We start from the raw sequence: 21,119 nt of genomic DNA, 5'->3' as shown, positions 1-21,119 counted from the left end.
ACTCGAAATGAGATGAGTGTATCGTTCCGGCTTCTAGTCGGAGCATTTGTAAATTTATGCTGCAATTTTATGAGCGCCCAGCCTAGCCAAGACTGGGGCACGCACAGTTTAGGTCATGTTGAATAATTTATTTAATGTCTACTTTTAGGCGCAAGAGCAATTGCTGTGCTTTTATTGCATTCGTACGCATCGAAAAGCGGAAACAAAAATTTATGCCAAGCCACCGAATGACCATTAAAAGACATTAAAAAACAAAAACACATCACAAAACCCAAAGTCAAAGTCAATTCCTTAAGCTTTAGATGGATGAATCAAATGTGGTGGGATGGAATGGAGGCGTTTAGTTGCTTTTTAAAATGCCGGTTGTTCAGTTTAACGATTTATGAAAATTGATTTCAAGGCATAAAAGACCACAACGAGGAAACGCCTAAAAGAAAGTTATAATGTGACTTTAATTTCTCTGGCATACGAAATGAAAACAGATTGAATGCATAAATTTTCGCATTTAACTTTTATTTACCGACATTTGGCAGAGACTATTTACCGAAATTAAGGATTAAAGGTGGCAGGATCGCAGCAGAAAGTGAAGCCATCACGTGCTGTATTCGGCAGCTGAATGGGACAGTTGACGGCTCTACAGAATCGCGGTGCCGGAGGTCTTTGCGAGGCAAATATGTTGTTGTAGGTAAGAAAGACAACCGTCCTTCTTGTAGTGGGATTGTCGACCCTCTTGTACATCCATTCGGGCACAGGATTGCGTCGTCCATTGAGATACACCTGTCTGCCAGCTTGTTGTCCCACTCGCAATGTCAGTATGCCGGTGGCCCCAGTTCGCACATCAACAAACTGATTGCCACGTACAGAATTGCGTACCCAACGCTCAATGGCCTCCCAGTTGCGATCGTTGATCGACGCGAACTGAGGCACTACGTTCACGTATTTGAATGTGGCACACATTTGATCGCCGAATAAGAAATCCGCTGAGGCCGCCAAGTGACCGCGATTTATAACGACATCACGATTATTAGGTATAAACTGCTGATTATTTCCAAATGTTGCCCTAAAGGTAGCATGGATGCTTCGCACCGTATAGCTGGCCTCATCAGCTTGTCCGATCACTCCGTCCGTACTAAAGCGAACGCAAGGCCGCCGTGGAACTGTCAAAGAAAACGAAGCTTAATAAATTCCGATCTTTCGTTTTTATAATGATAATCGGCGATACTTACAGAAAGGTTTGGCATAAACACGATGGGTCACAAAGACCGCACGAACCGCTCGAGTATCGAAGCAGGCACGATAAAGCTCCAAAAACTGATTTCCAGCTCGATAGCCTATCATAAACATAGTGTGTGGGCACGATCGATCCTGCACAGGTTGTACTATGGCAACAGGTGGAGCCCGACAAGTCTGGGGTAGACGAGGTTGGAAAACTCTAGTCTGCAGACAGGTGGTAGCCACAATGTCTGTGGCACTGCAGTACATTTGCAAGACTTCATTAATTGCCGAACTCACGGTACGTTTCAATGACAATCGCCGATTCCGATCACGTAACATGAATATCCTTGTTGTACCCTCCACCATTGGCTGTGTAATTTGACACTGGCCATTGGCTATACCCAAATTTAGTGCCAAAAGCACTGCAGAGCTCAAAAGTATCAGTCGCATCATGTTTGTAGTCTTTCTTCCAGACTATGCCTCTGTTGGCATTAATGCCAGGCTATTTATAGTAATCGCGAAACGCATGGATCTTTATAGTCAGCTATACATATACATATATACATGTGGATATCTTTTGTATGCACAACTGTGCTTCTGTTTATTGTTCCAGTACGTCATAATCGATAAGCAATTGAATGAAATTATGTTAATTATCTCAGTATGCCGCTTTATCTTTTCTCTCTGTACAACACGTGTCGTAGATGGGCATTTAAAATGTTTAAATCATTATTTTGTTTCCGTATACTAACTAGAGCATTGTTTGAATATATTCATAAAGAAATTAACTCTACGATTTCCAAAAGCATAAGGTGAAAGAATTTAACGAGTGCTTCTGATAATTTTTTGTCAAACGAAAGCGAATAAAATAGAGTAATCATTATTACTGAATGAACAGTATTAAAATACTTTAATGTTTGCCGTTGATTCTTCTTGATGCTTTGTATTTGTAAAAGAAATTATTGAAAGATCGGTAGCTGAGCAAAAGGGTTTCAAAATTTCATTGTTCTACCCCCCTAAATAAGATCATAGTTAGTCTCCTGTATTCTAGACGGCTATATAAGTAATCTAGGTAGACATATACCTGCTTGCATAATAAATAATATAATTGGAAACTAACGAGTCCAGTTGATAATATTGTTATTAGAGCCCTTTATCTACACATTTGCAGCATTTGTTGTCTTTAATTATAAAAAAACACATCAATTTGAATTATGTTTCATGCAAATTTCTAATCCCACAAATGTCCATATGTGTTCTTTTCAATCTTTGGTTTGGTTTTTCTGTCTCTTTTCGTTTGTATGTATTTATATACATACGTATGTATATGCCAAACTGTTGACTTTTGGACTGTGTCACTTTCAAACCGGCAAATGTATTTTGAGAGCAAATGTAATTAATTATTGGCCCATTGCCACAACCTGGCCAAAAGAGAAACACTTTCAGCAGCATGTACATATCTGTATCTGCTGCTGTGTTTTTTTTTTTTTTTTTTTTTTTTTATAAATAGGGGGAAAGCATTGAAAGCCGAGGTGTGGGACTTGGTATCGACCTTGGTTAGTGGTCACCGCACCGCACTAAAACCTACCCTATGCTCCGTATCCCTCTCGCGGAACCAACGCTGAAGTACTACTTCACGAGGGGGAGATGGCACGTATGCCTCGTCTAGAGTTTACCTAGAACTGAAGTTTTGGTTACGCTGGCGTTCAGCGCGACGCAAGGATTGCATGATGACTGCTGCCATGTGGCTAACAGCTAGCCAATTGTTTTGCGAGCTAAGTAGGATATCCATAAAGTCGTTGACTATAAATGGCCTCCCAATGCCTAGGCTTAGCTCTTCCCGTTCAGCAGAATATCTAGGACAGACAAACAGGACGTGTTCTGCGTCTTCTATATTCCCCGCACAGTGTGTGCAAAAGGGATCCGTCTCATGTTTAAACCTATGCAAGTAGGATTTAAAGCATCCATGTCCCGTCAGTAACTGTGTCAGATAGAAGTCAGTCTGACCATGTTTGCGATTAAGCCATGGCCGAATGTCGGGGAGAAGGCGCCTTGTCCAGCTCCCATGGTTTGAGTCACGCCATCTGCGTTGCCAGTTAGTCAGAGTCGTCTCTCTTCTAACTGGCGGCGGATCTCTATTTCTAGCCTCGTTAGCCAAGAGGTCTAGTGGGGCCATATCAGACAGCACCAAGGCGGCATCTTCGGAGACTGTCCTAAACGCGCATATGGTCCTGAGCGCGCATGTTCGGTACGACGATCTGCAGTCCCGGCTGTAGGTGGGGGATGACATCGCTGGTGCCCATATGGCGGCGGCATATAGGATGATGGACCTTACCACTGTCGAGATGAGCCATCTGCTCCGTTGCTTGGGGCCGCCGACGTTAGCCATGAGGCGAGTTATAGCTGACGTGGCCTTCGCAGCTTTATCTGCGGTATACTGCAGGTGGGCTTTGAATGTTAGCCTATGGTCCATCATGACTCCAAGATATTTAATGGCAGGCTTTGATGTTATTGAGCATCCGGCGACTTCGATCCTGGCTGTTTCCACTTTTTTCCTGCTGCTTATGAGCACGGCCTCGGTTTTGTGTGCGGCTATGGATAGTGAGTTTGCCTCCATCCATTCCAGGATCCTGAACACTGCTGCATTGGTGTTTTCTTCCGCTTGCTGTATATCCTTGGCCACAGTGACGATGGCGATGTCGTCCGCGAATCCCACTATGCGAGTGTCAGTTGGCATGTCCAATCGCAGGACAGTGTCGTACATAACATTCCACAATGTTGGCCCGATCACTGATCCTTGGGGTACTCCACCTGTGATGGTGTGTTTCCGTGGACCAGCTGCTGTGTCGTAGAGTAGCACCCGATCCCGGAAATAGCTGCATATCAGGTTAATTATGTACTCAGATATGTTTAATCGCTCTAGGGACGCGATAATGGAGTCCCAGCTGGCCGAATTAAAAGCATTCCGTACATCCAACGTTGATATAAGGCAGTATTTTTTGTTGCCGCCTTTCCAGCGTTGCCCTTCGATGGCTTTAGCGGCTATCTCTACCACCGAACTGATGGCGTTGATAGTGCTGCGTTTCCTCCTGAATCCGAACTGCCAGTCCGACAGTCCATGACGTTGCTCCAGTTCCTTCTCCAGTCTGTTGCAAATGATGCGCTCAAAAAGTTTCCCAATCACATCAAGCATACACAGGGGTCTGTATGCAGATGGGTCATCTGTTTTATCACCTTTGGGAAGTAGGACCAACCTTTGTAGCTTCCACCTCGTAGGGAACTCCCGTTGCAGCATGCATGTGTTGAAAAGTTCCACAAACGTCGACGCGTGTTTGCAAACTAGCAGTTTGATTACAAGAGCCGGGACCCCGTCCGGGCCCGGGGCCTTATGTACGTTTATCCTCTTCCCTGCTTCCACGACTTCACCAACATCTGTGAATATCGGTGCACATGGTGTTCCGCTCGCTGCTAAGTTCCTCGTCGGCCTTGAAGGGAATAGCGTTGCTACAATGTGACCCAACTTGGTTGGATCCGTTGGCATTATGCGCCTGGCGAGTTTGCCCATAACTAGTTTATAGGCAGTCCCATGTGGCTGCGCATCTGCATCTGCGCACAGCTTCTTCCAGCAGTCCGCTTTACTTCTCTTGATCTCCATATTCAGGTTGGCTCTTTTCCGTTTGTAGTCTGCAAGCAGCTCCGGAAACGTGGGCATTCTGCGGGCACGTTGCTGTCGTCGTCTGGCCTGATGACATTGCCTCCTGGCATCCGCAATCCTGGCATTCCACCAATGTACTGGCTTACATTTGTTGAGTCCATGCCGTTTGCGTATCATGGCTGCATCACATGCTCTACGAAGAATGTCGCCCATGTGGTTGGCCTGGGTGTCCGCGTCCGCGCTGCTGCTCCTTGTCCCTTGGGTCATCATGGTGAATAACGCTTCTTCGCTCAGCGTGCTTGGGGCCCAGCTGTAGAACGTCGTTGGTGTGTGTGCAGGTGGACAACTCTTGATAGAGCACACAATGGCGAAGTGGTCGCTGTGCGTGTAGATATCCGAAACTGCCCACTGCGCGCTGCGGGCTAGGCAGGGGCTAGCAAACGTGAGGTCGATCACGGAGCCTCTGCCAGCCTTATTGTAGGTGTGAGTGTTGCCTACGTTGAGCAGACTGATGTTGAGTGTGGCAAAAGCGTCCAGCAGGGCCCTGCCCCTTCTAGTGGTCCTTTGGCTACCCCATTCCGTTGCCCATGCATTGAAGTCGCCGGCTATGATGGTTGGCGTGTGGGTTCTGGCGTCCTCCACTAATCCATCCAGTATGCTGCAGAATTCGTCGATGTGTTTGCTCGGTGCTATGTAGCAGCTGTAGACATATACTCCATTGTACCTCGCCCTTACATATCCGTCCGCGCTGTGCTGATTCTCCAGATATGTCCTGCTGTTGCTCCAAATTGCCGCGCCATAACGGTGGTTTTGCGTCCAGCTGTGGTCCTGTATATGGGAATATGGCTCGCACAAGATTGAGAAATCTACTTTCAGGTCCCGCACAGTTTGTTTTAAGAGGTCCTGTGCCGACCTGCAGTGGTTTAGATTAAGCTGTAGAAACTTAATCCTTCCTATTACTGCCAGCCTCTACAAACAACGGGCAAGCTCTGCTGAGCGTGTTGTGCGCCGTATTGCTCCGCTTATGTCGTGTGCAAAGTATGCACGCTGCCTTCTGGTCACACTGCTTTGAAGCGTGATCCTTGCTACCGCAGTTGAAGCATAGCTTGGATGCGTCGTGCTTGCTTCTGCACCGAGCTGCTGTGTGCCCAAAGTCCAGACACTTGTAGCACCGTCTCGGCTCAGTCTTCAGGCGTACTCGGCATATGCACATGCCTACTCGTATTTTGCCCGCCTGCAGCAGCTTGTTCGCCAGATTCGGGTTCACCATCATTGTTGCGGTCTGTGTACCGCTGTACGCTTTCCGCATCTTTGGGTGACATTCTGCCGGCAAATCCTCGTCGATCAGTTCCAGGACGGCGAGCAGAAGATCATCTGCAGTGTGGAATTCTGCGAGATCCTTTATTTCTACCATGGCCTTATCGCTGATCGCCTTGACATCAGCGGTGTCTCCAAGTGCCTGTTTCACTGCCTGCTGCAGTTTAACAGTTGCGTCGTCCGCTGGCTTGGTCAACTGTAGGAGTAGTTCCCCAGCTGCTGTGCGTCGAACCGCACATACATTCTCCTTGAACTGCTGGATTCCGGCGTCTGTGTGGACTGACTTCAGTACCATCGCGTAATTGGCTGGGTCTTTACACTTCACCATGATGACGTCTGGCCTCTTCTTTTTAATGGGTCTGGGCCTGCTTTTCACTATGTGCCATTTCCCTCCAACGATGTTCGTTGCGTGAGTTGTTTCAGCTACTACTGGTCCTGATGATACTGCTGTTGCTGCGGGGCTTCGGGTCCTTGGAGTCCGCTCCTGGATTGGCGACTTCTTTTTCCTCCTCCTGTCATTCTTATTGACTGTCGGTGGGTCTTCCGTCCTGGTATCCTTCCTTTTGGTAACCTCTTTGTTGGTTTTGGCGGCAGCATTGCGCGTTGCGCATGCAAGGCATGGTCCAGCCTTCACCGGATATTCCTGCATCTGTTCCATTACCTGTAGGTGAATGGATTTCATCTTAAGATGTGCCTCCTTCATCCATTGGGTTGTGTTGCGCGTCGGGGGAGCCTTTTTATTAACCGAGCCATCTATGATCTCGTCTAAGATCTTGCCCAGTTCGGCCATCAAAATGTTTGGTGCCTGCGGCGGTCCTTTTAGCTTCTTCGGTGTGATTCCACTTTCGGTGTTGCAAGGGCTTGCTTCCCTTGCCCGTTTGGGTGTCTCTTCTTCGCATCCAGCTGAGACAAGTAGTCCTCGAATGGCCGGCGGGGCCGAGTGAAGAGCCTGCGGTGGTGTCCTGGCGATCTTGCTTCCTTTGGCGAAAGGATTGCCTCCGTTTGTGCACAGTCCGTGCTTTTTGCTGCTGCTGTTGCTTGTAGCTATGTCCGCTGCATCGGCCAAGTTTGCCACCGGTGCAGTAGTGGTGGTGATGACGGTTGTTGGGGCCTCCAGAATCCGTGCCCCTGCCATGGCTTGTACCATGGGTGGATTTCCACAACTGTGGCTGCCACCTGGAGTAGTCGACGTTTTCCCAACCATTTTTCCAAGTATTTTTTGCATTTTATACCTGCTGCCAGGTTTTATACGCTGTGGCCGCTGGCACAAGCGCAGACCACAGTCCTCTTCGTGCCTCAGAGGCCCTGTGGGTTTGTTGGTCCTCTTCTTGTAACCTGAAAAGATTGCTAGTCGGTAACTTAAGACTTACTCAGTCTATAGGGGATTTTTAAAAATCGCGCCTAAGCGAGCGCCCAAAAGCACGCAGCACTTTGGAGGCTACTGTTGTGAGCTTATGTTAAGCCGTCAGCTGGCTTATCGGCTCTGTTATCGATCGACGGTTCACAACACTAGTTACCAGCTGATTAGTTGCAATCGGCAAAGTAAAAAAGCGCTAAAAAGTCAAACGATAAGAAAGAAAAAAAAAGTGCAAAAAATGCACTTTTCCCACCACAGGAGAAAGCGCGGGATATGGTTAACACCCCCGCCGCCCCTCCCGGCGTGGCCTCCAAGCTAAGGCTGATAGGAAATAAATAATTTCTCCAGCACAACAGTTGCAGCCAGCTGGGCAGCCGATTGCAGTCCAGGTGAGTGGCCAGTCTCTTGGCGACCCTTCCTAATCCTTCCTCTCTATATTCCAGGTATTGTACGTCAATTGTGTAGCTTTACTTTGCGGAGCGACTGATAAACGCGACCTCACTTGAAAATACACATGCACATTTTTTTTTTTTTTTTTTTTTTTTTTTTTTTTTTTTTTTTTTTGTGCTGCTGTGTGTGTGTGTGTGTTTGTCGCCATGATTTCATTAAAATTGTTTGTTGGACAAATAACATTAGTTCAGTTTAGTTTTGCATTGATTTTCGGTCATGTTCGACATGCCACAACAACTTCAATTACACTTTTTGTGGTCTCTGCTAGTTGATTATCCTTGGAATAGAATGGATTTAGTAGTTGTGAGGTATGCGTAAAATTCACCAGCTGAGCGCAATGAAATAGCCAATTCGAAATGAGGGAATGTTTTTTGGTAGATATTTTCAAATATATTTCATAAATTTATGTTTTTGCATGGTAAGTCCCTTAACGACCATAAGCATACAAAATGGTGGCAAGAAACTAATACATGCGCATATATCAGACTGGCTAAAGCCAAAACGTGCAAACTTTTCTTATGTAGCCAGCCAAAGAGCGGAAGATGGCCAAAAGCTCAGCTCGATATCGAAATCCCTGTATGTGTGTGTGGCTGGATGGATATGAGTGTCTCGTTTTGTGTTTAAGGATGCGGATAAAAGGAGGCGACATTTGACTTTTACGCGCAATTGAGCCACATAGTTGAGGTTGAGGCTGAGTGCTTCAAGTGGCTCTTAAAAGCAGACCTAGCAGAAGATCTGCCTGCGCCTGCCTTCTACGGCCCAAGCTTATAAATATTTATAACAGCCCACTTGGCACTCACTAAATTATTAAGTAAATGCCTTGCGCCATTCAAAAAAGGTATAACCGTCACCCTTACCCCATCTCTAACCCAAAAGAAAACTTTCCCTAGTCGGGGGGGTCCAATAAAATTCTTAAACACATTGTGAATAAAATGTTGCCACAGGAAAAGCTTTGACAATTTCACGCGGCTTGACTATTTCCTCACAGAAACATGAATGTGTTTATATATTTTCATATTTACTATAATGTGTCTGTGTGTGTGTGTGTGTGTGTGTGGGGTATCAACGATTAATAAGCATGTTAATGTTGCGCGAAATTATCAACGAAATGGGAAAAGTTTGTTGTTTCTAGTTTGCAACGACTTAGAGAGACTTAAGATTTATAAATGGTTCATGGTTGCCTTTGAACTGCAATTAACTAAAGACGACATATGAGCAATGGCAAGTTAAATAACTTTCACACTACAGCCTCATAAATCAGAGATGCCAAAATGCCTTAACTTGGTTCAAAAAGTTGGAGCTATCACTATGTTGCTTGTATGGTTTGGCCTGCTTGCTTGTGTGTGTCACTGGTCGTATACTTGATATTGTATTGTCCGGCATAGGTAGAATACTGTGTGGCCATTTTTCATTTGACGTTTATTAAATTTTTTACTATAGCAACACACACACACAACCATACACCGAAGCGTGAAAGGTTGCAAAAGTCTGAGAGAGAGTAAATTTAATGCAGGACTTGCTTTCGGTTTGGCCCCATTCTATTGAGTGTCGTGTCGTCAGCTGAATAAATATATTCCTTCGGTTTTTATTTTTTTTTTTTTGATAGTTGCTTTTTGTTCTTAGTTTTGCAAATATCATCATTAAGAGCTACACATGCCACACAATGTTCAAAGTGAAACAGCTCCATTACATTACAGTTTGCATAGCCTCAATTTAAGAGGCAATTATTTGCTTTGTAGCCATCCTGCCAAAAAGGCTGCTGAGACCATGGCTGAGATAGACAGAAAGACAGAGTAGACTGACAGACAAGGCTTTCCTTTGCCCCGTCTCGGTTTGCCGTTTTTGCACAATTTCCTTCCGCTTTGCTTTCGTTGTGAAAGTATTACGATGATTTGCATAATTTTAGCACACCTAAAGCTACAGCAGCCGCTGAGTGGGGACTAAACCACAGAGTTGGGTCCTCCTCGCGCGTCTTTTTTTCTTGCGATTTTCTTTTTTTGGGCCTTTTCTTTTGACTTGCCTTTATCTTCTTTGCCTTTGCCTTTGTTGAGGCATGGTGGTGCCCATAATGGTGGCGATGGCGGTGTTCTGTGCTGTGGTGTGATGAGGGGAGTATGAAACAGTAGCCTACATTTTTGTAACTGATGTGCTGCGTTGGCTTGCTGCTGCTTTGAATCCACTCTTCTTGTATTCTTTCCTTGGTTCGTTCATTCTTTGGTTTTTTTTTTTTTTTTTTATCTCAGTGCCTGATCGAAATTGCTTTTGTGTGGTTGCTGGCCTTCTTGTTGGTATTCGTTTTAGCTGTTGCTGTTCTTGTTGTTGCTATTTTAATTTCAGTCATGTGTGCAGCTGCCTCGTCTCGGCCCCTGCCATGGTTTTTGCTTTTGTAAAAAATTTTCTTTTTAGGCAGTTTTTAGCAATTTTCTGCCTGTTTTGGGTTAGATATTCATATCAGTTCTATACATATTATATCCATTTTCCGCTATAACTGTTACTGATTGCCGCTTTGTGGCATGCCACAATAGCAACAACAACAACTACAATGGAGAGCATTTTGTATCTTCTTTCATGTGCCTTTCTCGTTTCCCTTCTGTTGGAGTACCAATTGAGATGCAAATTGCTTTTGCCTAGCATGATTTGAAAATAATTCAGTTGGTTGGCATTTTCTCTCTCTTCTTGCTTTTAAGAATTTTTTATTGGCAATTCAACTAATTTGATTTGCTGGCGATAATCTCTCGGCTTTTATAATTCACCATTTTACATTTGGCCATCAAATTGATTCAAGTCTTAAATTTCAATTGAAATCAATTTCAACCGTGTTGGAGCATTAGGCGTCTTAATCGTTAATATTTATTTTCCTTGGCTAAGTTCTACACTTGCTTATTCACAGAAATCTGTTTATTGCCATAAAAGCGTTTTTGAATTCAAACTTAAACATAAGACTTCTGGTTAGTTAAATGGCGAAGAGATTCAAATAATATTGTGAAAATTAAATTTAGTTTTGTGGAAAACGTTTTAGCACTCGTCGCCGCCATGGCGACTAGTGCTTCCATTTCCTTGTTCATTTTCATTTGCAAATATTTATTTGTACATTTCCTTTTTGCACTGTTTACCCACTTCCGTTGCATACACGCACACACACATACAGACAAACAAACACTTACACACACAGCAAAACATTTGTAAGGGCTTTCATTTTCACTTGCCAGAAACTTTCTAAAAACCAAACATACATACACATACACATACAGAAGCACACAGAAAGTGCTGACCCAGACTAAAATGCAGCGACGTTTTTAGTTTTCATTTCAGTTGCGGCTTGGATAAATGTTTTCCTGCAATTTGCTTGCAAACGTGTCCTGGAGGCCATGGTAAGGAAACCTTTAACCACAAAATCCTAATGAAATGAAGCTTGATGTTGAAAAAATGGACTCTAGAGAGTCAAAAATTGAAATTTTCCTTTTCTTTTTGGTTTTGGCTTAAATACTCAATCATGGCATGAGCCAAATCGCTTTTCCCATTCTACTGTATTTATTTTCGACTTGTGCTCTCCACGCTTTTCATTTCTGGACGTGTCATGCATTTTAACATGCCAAAAGTCATTTGATTCCGCTGACTACAGAGCAATTGGTTTTGCTTCAGCTGTCAATTGATTAATTGTCTTTAAAATGTGGCACTGGCCTTAAGCCGGCAACATTCTTCAATTCCTCCCAATCTCAATCTGTATAATTTCATCCTGCTCTTGCCATTACATTCGCTTTAAGGCTAGCCAAGCTGGGAATGATTTCCACTGTTAAACAGCTGTTAAGCTCATCCTGGGTGATGCTCACATGGGAAATCAATGCATCGGCCATGTCCTGAGCCTGCCCAGCGGACTCAGTTGCACTTGCAATCTGCCCGACGCTGACATGCACATCATGAATCCTTAATGCTCACATACGCAGTCATGGCATTACGAACACGGGTAGGCATTACAGAGAAATAAAAGAGAGAAAATGCAACCAGACTGCAGTGGAATGCAAAAAGTTGGAATCTGTATTACTTCCCATGATGACGCACATCACATTCACCCACCAATGCCCACGTTGGACACAACAGTGAAAATCGCAATCGCAATCGAGGCAACTCCATGTGCATTGCGTGTCTGTTAAATTAATAATTAATTGTCGATGTTTTTGTTGTTGCTGCGCCTCGATTCTATTAACACTTGAATGCTGTATGTTATGGTCCTATGCAGGATTTACGCGCACACCTGTCCACAGTTGAGCCAGATTAATTGCCATGCCTACCCCATTTACCTCATATATGTATATCTAGGTACTATCTCTTGGCCATTCGAATTTCTTTCGCTTAATGATCAACATTTGCCCAAAAATCTCTGACATTGACGTCCTAATTAATAAATTATTTTGTTACAAATTAATTACATTGTTGTGGCTGCTGAAAATGAATGGTCATGCGCTTCCCCTTATATTGCTGTGCGTAGGTGCTTCTATGGATGTGTGTGGGTGCTGCTGGTAAATTGCTGCCATTATATTTTGTAGCATACATTTGAGCGCCGACTATTGAACTTTTCGACATTTTATAAATAGATTTGCAAAATCTGTAAAATTTAGCTAAAAGAAGAATGTTGAAAACGAATATTGCATACATTTTGCAAGCCTGCTGATCAACGGACAAGAATTAAAGTAAGATTTATAAATCTCTGTGCGTTGGCTACGGTTTTTGCAGGTTTTTAACACATTTTTTGCCGTTTCTTTGTCATTCTTCTAATGAGGTTATGCCTTTGCCTTGAATGAAGTTGTTGTTTGGCTTTTGTCTCTCACATGCCTAGATATATCTCTGACTAAAGCTGTCATCATTCATCGCACATGATTTATCATCTTTCAATCTAACTTGTTCGTTTTACGTCATAGCTGCTGACAATTGATTAAGGAATATGTATTTTAATTAAACCAAATGCCTGCATTGCATGTTAAGGCTATTCACTTAATTAAATAAATTTTTATTTAGTGGTTGGGCAAAAACAAACAACAAACAAAAAATACTTTGGTGCTTTTAACGGTAAACACAAATGAAATATGAAATAGCTGCCGCGTCTGGTTTCAATTACAAAATAAGTAAATAATGGAATTTTTCCTTTTTAAAAATCGTTTATTACTTTTACGCGACATCCATTAATTAAATACAAATGCCGGGTGATTATTGCGTGCCACAGCAGCCGCCTTGCTCCTGCTGCTGCCCCTTTGTCCTGTGGCCTCTTCGCGAATGTCACATGCCTCACCCAAGCAGTTGGATTTCTTTTGCGAAAAAGGAATGAATGCAGACGACAATTAATTGTTGCGTTTGTGTGTGTAAATACCATTCATTTCGCACTTTCAACATTTCATCTGCAGTTGTCAGTTACTTTTGTCATAAGCCGCTCCGCGCTTGCCCCATTGTAGCACTGTCGCTGGCATCACCACTGCGGCACTCTTATGATAAATGAGTTGTTTTATAATGCGGTGGCAGGCAACCTGTCGCCTTTGTACGCTTCTTTCCCCCTTGCTCAGTTTGTCTGTGTGTGGCAAATATTTAATCCTTTTGGGTTTTAAGGCATTTCCATTCATTCATTCATTCATTTAGTTTGTCTCTCTCAGTGCAAAGAGCCTCTTAATGCAATGTCCACCATTCGGGCATAATGAGCCTAAGCACAACCTACTGCCAGTTGGTTGCTGGAACTTTCATTGGAAACATTGTTAAAGCCCGCCCTTCAAATGCAGCGAAAGTTTTCACTTTACTGGCAAAGTGGTAACTTGCAACCAACAACTCGCATCATGTGCCACATTCAGAGAAAACTTTACCACTTTGGTTTGCCAAAGGAGAATCATGCACCTGTGCCTTTATGCTGTAAATTGAAGATTCATATTTTCAAACGGTGCCGACAATTTTACCCTGTACTTTTTAGCCAATTAAAGTCAAGGGCAGGTGATGGAATAAAGTTTATCACTCGGCCAGACAGTTAGCCAAGTGAATTGCCCAAATGGCCATTGGGGCTGGTCCTTGTCATTCTCATATTCGATTAAGTAAATCCCAGATTGAATTGGGCGCGTGTTGGCAACTTTTTTGTAATTTATTATTTTTCTGATTTGTCAGCAGAACTTATAATTCCCCTTGGGTGTGGCAAACATATAAATTATTTCATTAAATTGAAGCTTATGCCAGCTGTAAAAGCCGGTTTAAGACCTACTATATGTGCCATACACACATACACAGCCTCACATACAAACTCATGCATACATACTTGCAGCTAAAGGAAGACAACCTGAAGTTCAAGCTTTAAATATTTTATTTTAAAGTCTTTGGCAAAGTGAAAGAGAAATCCCTTTGCCACGTTTTCGGGTGCAGAATACTTGTAAAGTGAAATTGTTGATGGCAGGTTTGGGTCGCTCCTTTTGACATCTTTCAACTTTTGTTGCCATAATCTGCTTTACAAAAAGCCTATGAGGAAATCAGCTGCAGAAACATCTGGCAATCTATATGAAATTCAGGTATTTATTTATATCAATGCACTGAGAGAAAATTAGTCGTCAAGTAACTCGAAGCTAGTCCAATTAAATAATTGGCAGTAACTTTGTTGATTTGACCTTATGCGGCAAAACCACCGCTAGCTGGACGAACTCCTCCGTTTTTGATCAATCATAGGAAATAAAACAAGTGCTTATGAAAAAACGCGAAGAAATATACCAATGTTCATGTCCAGCTTTATTGAGTCAAATTATTTGAATTTAAAATTCCAACATATTGTTTGCTAAATTTTTAGCTTAGATAGATCTACCAAGGAGGAAGTAATTTGATAGCCGGAAATTCGTGTCGCCTGGCTCGAGACCAATGCAACACAATATCATCATTATCGTCATTATAATCGTTTTGGTCATGGGATATTTCAATAGCTTTGTCATTGACAGCCGATTGTGGCTGTGATCGTAGATTAATGAATTTACAGCGTTTCACTTTGGATTCTAGCTGACAACGTGGGTTATCTGACGGGGGAGATTTATGTTACAAGGACCCATGTAAGCCATTGCTCGGTTGTAACTTACCCAAACGAATCTGTTCGACTTGAATGCCGGCAGTGTATGCGGGGCAATGTTTACGCTTGCGTCGGGGCATTTTTTTTTTTCTGGTATAATAGAACGTTAACAACTACAATTGAACTGTTTGTTTGTTTAAATGTGTGTGTGTATGTTATGTGTAGGATTTGACACAAAATGCTCGACAAATCGTGCGTGAACAGAAACAAACATTCCAGTCTCGTCAATTGTTGTCAAGGATTATGAATTTCAACGTCATCGTTTCACTGATAAATCTGAAGAGATTTGCTTAGCATCCATCAAAGTGAGCATTCTTATTATTCAAAGTACTTACACTTGGAGTCAATGGCGGAGACGGGAGGGTGAATGGAAATGGGGGCAATGTCCCGGGCAAGTGCGTGTTGGATAGTATTGTTGTTAGGGAGCAACAGTGGCAATGCAAAGTGAAGATAAAAAACAACAAACAAACGAACGAATAAAGGAAAAAGAAAACAGCAAACGCCACAAAATGGCAGACACACTCACACATACAAAATCCATTAACTAAAGTGTCAATTTAGTGACAGAGATAAAATATCACACGCACACAAAGAAACAGATACACACACATGCTACGCAATGTCTTTACACACTGTGTCCCTCTGTCTCGCCTGTCTCTCTCTCTCTCTCTCTCTCTCTGGCTGTGCGTAAAATAAAAGGAGACCAAATGAATGGATAGAGCGCAGGGGGCATTAGCAGATTGAAGGGACTGCGGGGCGAATACCAGTGCCTTGGCAAATAGCTGAGCACAATGAATGACAGTACTTTGTATTTTCCACATTCTTTTCCTGCCATTTTTTTCTTTTTTTTTTTGTTTGTTGTAACTTTTTCTGTTTTTTTTTTTTTTCATTTCCCTGCTCTGTTCTTTGTGTCGTGTTCTGTTTATTTGTTTGCTCATGTCAAAAGATCTTGGGATAAAGTTATCGTTATCGGTTTCTGTTGTCTATTGGTGTATGCGTGTTCCATGTCTTTGTTTATCTTCAATCACCTGTTACATGCCACGTTTTGTTTGCATTACGTATACGCCACATAGGCCTGTGATTTTTGCCAATCGTTTGTGCTTTTTGCCACTGTGTAAAATTGTGCAATTGGCAGCCAAGTTGCCAAATTTTCAACATCAAAGGCTGTGGCCGTGTCTACTAGACAGGAGGCAAATAGTGAAAATCGTTTTCTTGGCGCACTTTTTTTTGTTTTTCTTTTTGCTCATTCTGGAATTGCCTTGCAGGCATTTTGTATGCGCTACGCGCCACGTTTCACCACAAAGACGGTACACAAAGTGCAAGTCAATATAAAACACAGCCAGATCCAGGCATTGCAGCTTCTTTCAATCCATTTGCCTGCCAATCCATGCCATGCATGCGTGTCTCTATCTCTCCTTCTCTTATTCTCGGTGAGAATTTCAATGGCAATCCAAACATGCAGAAGCAGAATCTTGCAAAAAGTTCTGTTGCTTTTATGCAAACTGTAGCCAAAGTGGCATAAACTGCATTCGAATTCAAATCGCTGAGCCACTGATAAATGACAAGTTCGTGCAAATACATGTAACAACAGACGTTAGGCAACCGCATAATGGCGGAGACTCTAAAAGGAAAACCCATTTCGATTGAAGTACAATTGCGTGTTTGTTTAAAGATTGCCAGCAAACAACTTTTATAGCCCTCAAGGTTTTGCTTTGAAAGTCTCACATTTGTTCACAAATTTAAGCTGCAAATCCACAACTTTAAGCCACCCGGAAACTCTTACAAACAAAGGCTGGCAAAAAAATGTCTACTTAATTTTTTTTTCCCCCAAACTATGCCCCCCCCAAAAAAAAAAAAAAAGTCCAAATATATATTATCTTTACCTAAATAAACACATATTTACATAAAAAAATTTTTTTTTCTTTATTCTTTCTTTGGTCATGCAGTAGAGGGTTAAAGACAAACGTCTACACACATCACAGAGTATTAGAAGAAGAACAAGAAAAATGGCTCACTATTTCTCTTCAATTTTTGCTGTTTGCTAAAATTGATTTTCATTCTCGTTCTGGATGAACTTAAAAGAAGACAACAATTTTTGTCCTATAGATTCATAAGCCGTACCATCTAGTGCTTTACGGACAGAAAATACTCTGAAAAAATAACAGTTTTGTGTTGCTATCTGCTTTCTGACCCGAAAACCCGAATTACTTCTTCCGAAATGATTTGTTTTTTCAATTGGCCGAATTTCCACTTTGGGCCTAATTGCAGTAGGGCGAGGAAAATCTGTGTAAAAACAATATGAAATTTTGTTTGCGTCTGTGCTTCAATTACCTTCCAAAGATTACCTTTAGGTTGGGGCTTTTACATAAAAAGAAAGTATGTAGTAGTCTGTGCTGGAAAGCGGATTGAGGATGTTTCTTACCTTATAGCAACATTGGAATGTTAAAAATTTCGTTGCATACGTTGGGAAGGTAGGCCAGTTTTTAATTATCCAACAAATATCACTCTTGAGACTAAGCCAACACACAGAGGCAATTCATTTTTGGTGGCTCGAGCACTTTATTAGGCCTACGTTTCAGCCTTGAATTGAGCCTCAAGTTGCTCTCTCGGTTTTTGCGCGTATCTAAGTGAGACACGCATATTTTTCATACTTTACACAACAAAGCGTTGCTCAATTATTCAAAGCAGTTACACACACAACCACCACCCCATACACATTCCCTCGTAGACAGAAGGAGGAGTGTCTGTGTGAGAGTAGGTGGGTAGGTAAACAGGGAGGACGCCTGTCTAGGATACTTGGGTTACACGACATTGACTAATGTTGATATGTTGTCAGCATCGTGCTCCTTTTTCTTTTTCCACTTTTTTTTTTTGCCCATGATGGTTTATTTTTGATGTGTGTGCAGTTGAGCTTAGCCGACGTGCGTTCCTGCTGCTGCTCTTGGTGATGCTGCTCTTCCTGCCTCTTTCTGTTCCCAATTTGCTGCTGTGCGTTTTGCCTTGTGACAGGAAGCATAGGCTTATAAAGCGAGCCTTCAAGTCAGTGTATCTCTGTTTCTTAGAGTGAGTGTATGTGTATGTGTGTATTGACGTGACACATAGTCGTAAAGGATTTTCTTTGATGATGTTATCGTTAATGGTCCATGGGTACGGGCTCATAGTATAACATTCAGTGCCAACTTCTGCTTTGGCTCAACTTTGGCAGATCGTTAGCGCCCACGCTGAATATGTACACTTTTTCTTCTTGTCGAGGGTCTGTTGTGTTTGCTTCCAACGCCTCTGCTCTTCTGGTTTGAATAATGATGCTGAGAGCCACCTAGAGGATTTGCCTTATCACCAGAGTTTTCTGGGAGGAGTGAGTGGATGGTTTCTTACAACAGCCTACCAATTAAATCTATCCCAGCTGAATTGGCTTTGGCCTAAAAAAAACAACGAGCAAATGCAATACATTTTAATTAGCCACCCAGGCTCAAGGATATGCCAAATTTAATTATATGCTGACCATTGCCAGGCAAATAAGCTGGGTGTCTTTGTTAAGTAGTTGTTGCTGTTGTTTGCTGTTTGTTGCCTAGCCTGTCATGTTTGGTGGTTTTTCTTGTTCGTCACTGGAGTATCATATTTATTCATGTTAATTGTCAACTTGCCAGACGTGGAGACGTGAGAGAAATATGCCAAGTGTTAATGCCAACGGGACCAAAAAGAATACGGCCTTGACTTTTTCCCCAAGCACCTTTCACCTGTTTGTGAGTGTGTCAAAGCTAATGATTATGAATAGGGCCATGCCAACCGACACAAAAGAAAACTAAATGAAGAAATTTTCTTTCTTCACTCCTACCTTATGCTCGATTTAATTACCTGGGTAACTTGATTTTGATTAGAACTAAAATCAAAAATAGATTCATATATCTGAAATAACATGAACATAAGCACAATACTGAAAAATACTTAAAATAATTGAAAATGTAAATGTCAAACGAAATTTATAGTCCTTAACTACATTTAACACTTCGAAGTTTATGTGGACTCGTTTTTGTATTGAAACTTAAATATGCCATGGTCCACTCTAGAATATTTCGTTCACAAGCTATTTAACTTGGATTATCTTAATAATTTTTGGAAATTAATTCTTGTCGATCTTTGCTTGGTCTTAATTGTGGTTCAACCAACTGGAATCCATATATTTCACTTGTGACACTTGATGGCTAATTTAATTTAAGCCACACAATGTATAAATTTAACTAGCAATGAGACAAGAATTCAATTTCCTGCAAATACATTCACATACATTGTAAGAAGAGTGCATTCTCTAGCATTTGGCATTTTGCATTAAAATTCTTATTAAATGATACGGCTCTCTGACCAAGAACAGCAACAACATAAGCAGTATGTTTGGCCACAATATTACGAAACATACTTGCCACATAAACATGAAGAGAGATTTAACAGCTGCAAACCACAAAAACCTTTCTTGACCACACATTAATTAACTCCCACTTTCCCCTCCCAAAAAAAAAAAAATATGAACAAATGCGGCAGAAATGGTGTCTGACAAGAAATACGTATACGCAGTGTGAGCTCTGATATGGAAATGTGTTTACTAGTTGTGTGTCTCTCTTTGTGTATGTGTGCTTATTTTGCATGCAAATCAGTTTAAAATTGACATAAATTTCATATTGATAGCCTGATATATTGACTGTATGTTTTGTTAATTTATGTGAGGGATCCGCCTCTTCGTTGTTTTTCCTAATTAGACAAAACGAAAACGAATCGAACGAGGGAACCCGAAATGGAAAACCCAAATGTTATTTGCAAGGGAATTGGCGAAAAGCAAATGGTTTTTTTTTTTTGTTTTTTGGTTAATTGCTAATGGAAATTGCATGGCTTGTTTAACAACTCTTGCACTTGTGTAACTATTGAAACTTCTGCAGTTGTTACCCATGTTCCAGTAGTTGCTGCTCTTGTTGGTTTTGTTGTTGCTGCATTTACACTAAACAAGCAGACAATTTTGGGCTTACATTTATAAAACCCGTAAGTAAATTAAGAGATTGTACTCCACACTAGCGAATATCGTACTTTCAACCATATATTTTTCTCTTAAATTTAGGTTTTAGTACACGGAAAAAGCTCGCTCTCATTTCAGAATGAGAGACAGAGAGAGCGAGAGAGGCAGGACTACTCTTTTATGCTTAGCTCGTATTTTATCGTTTACCATACCGAATACCGAAGTGAACCTAGGCCAACGACAGTTCAGTTGCCTTTCGCCTGTGACGTATCCTTAACTGGGGCTGTGTGTGTAACACGTTCTACCAGTTTGTTTTTATACTCTCACAGAAGGGGCATATTAAATGTATACATCTCTTACAACATAAGTTATATAGCCAATATTTAAATAATCAATCTAAAAAGATAAAATTTAGTTTAATTAAAGTTTCCTTTTAATGAAATAGAGAGACGCAGATTTTTAAAATGAACTTTTACCCAATGAAAAGGGCATAGAAACATCGTAATAAAAATATATGAACTGAGAAACTTAATGCGTTAACTGTGTTTCTGGATTTATTTAGTTTAAGAATGACCCGAAGGCCAAGTACACGTTTCTTTAACTGTTGCTGAAACTAAATCATTCATTTTGTTTGTTGCCCCTCGACATGAACTATTTTTATTCTCGGCACGTGACGAATATGCTGTTAGCCAGCATCTCATTCCCTGCTTTCTCAGTTCAGTCAAGTTGGTTTATCTGTCTTTTGCTTAGATATGCTGGTTATAAATAATAAATATTTACATACAGACAGCAACTAACTTTCCCCCTTTAGGGGGCATCCTATGACTGTGAGTTGCTCTCACATTGGTCACGCTCAAGACGGACATTTCACACCAATTACTTGCAATTTGCATATAACCAACCGCATGCAAATGACACAATGCAAAGTTGCTCCTTATCTCACATTCCATTTGAATCTCAAATGTAATCAACGTTGGCCCAAAACCTAAAACCAATGCAAACTTTGCTCCATCTACCATCCCTGTCTACCATTCTGTCCACGACTGTCCGT

General features: G+C 41.9%; 1 protein-coding gene and 1 long non-coding RNA gene across 2 annotated transcripts; both read right to left on the bottom strand.

The window, feature by feature from the left end:
- Positions 1–549: 549 nt before the first annotated feature.
- On the bottom strand, positions 550–1,668 carry LOC137585414 (uncharacterized). Its single transcript, XM_068301183.1, has 2 exons — positions 1,227–1,668; positions 550–1,157 (listed from the first exon to the last, which is right to left on the bottom strand). The coding sequence occupies exons 1-2, from the start codon at positions 1,666–1,668 to the stop codon at positions 550–552; spliced, it is 1,050 nt and encodes a 349-aa protein (XP_068157284.1).
- A 13,049-nt stretch (positions 1,669–14,717) lies between these two features.
- On the bottom strand, positions 14,718–15,315 carry LOC137585443 (uncharacterized). The gene is made up of 2 exons (XR_011033566.1): positions 15,077–15,315; positions 14,718–15,016 (listed from the first exon to the last, which is right to left on the bottom strand). It is a non-coding gene; the product is annotated as an uncharacterized lncRNA (long non-coding RNA).
- Between the last annotated feature and the right edge of the window lie 5,804 nt (positions 15,316–21,119).

This window comes from Drosophila tropicalis, unplaced genomic scaffold (assembly GCF_018151085.1).
Source record: "Drosophila tropicalis isolate 14030-0801.00 unplaced genomic scaffold, ASM1815108v1 contig_878, whole genome shotgun sequence".
In the NCBI taxonomy this organism is placed as follows: Eukaryota; Metazoa; Arthropoda; class Insecta; order Diptera; family Drosophilidae; genus Drosophila; species Drosophila tropicalis.
This window is presented reverse-complemented; position numbering and strand designations above follow the sequence as displayed.

What these genes read in the sequence shown, in the direction of transcription:
- LOC137585414 (XM_068301183.1), bottom strand. Translation starts at nt 1,668, where the DNA reads ATGATGCGACTGATACTTTTGAGCTCTGCAGTGCTTTTGGCACTAAAT. An exon ending in TGTTTATGCCAAACCTTTCT is followed by an intron (nt 1,158 to 1,226) that starts GTAAGTATCGCC and finishes TTTCTTTGACAG; the next exon opens with TTCCACGGCGGCCTTGCGTT.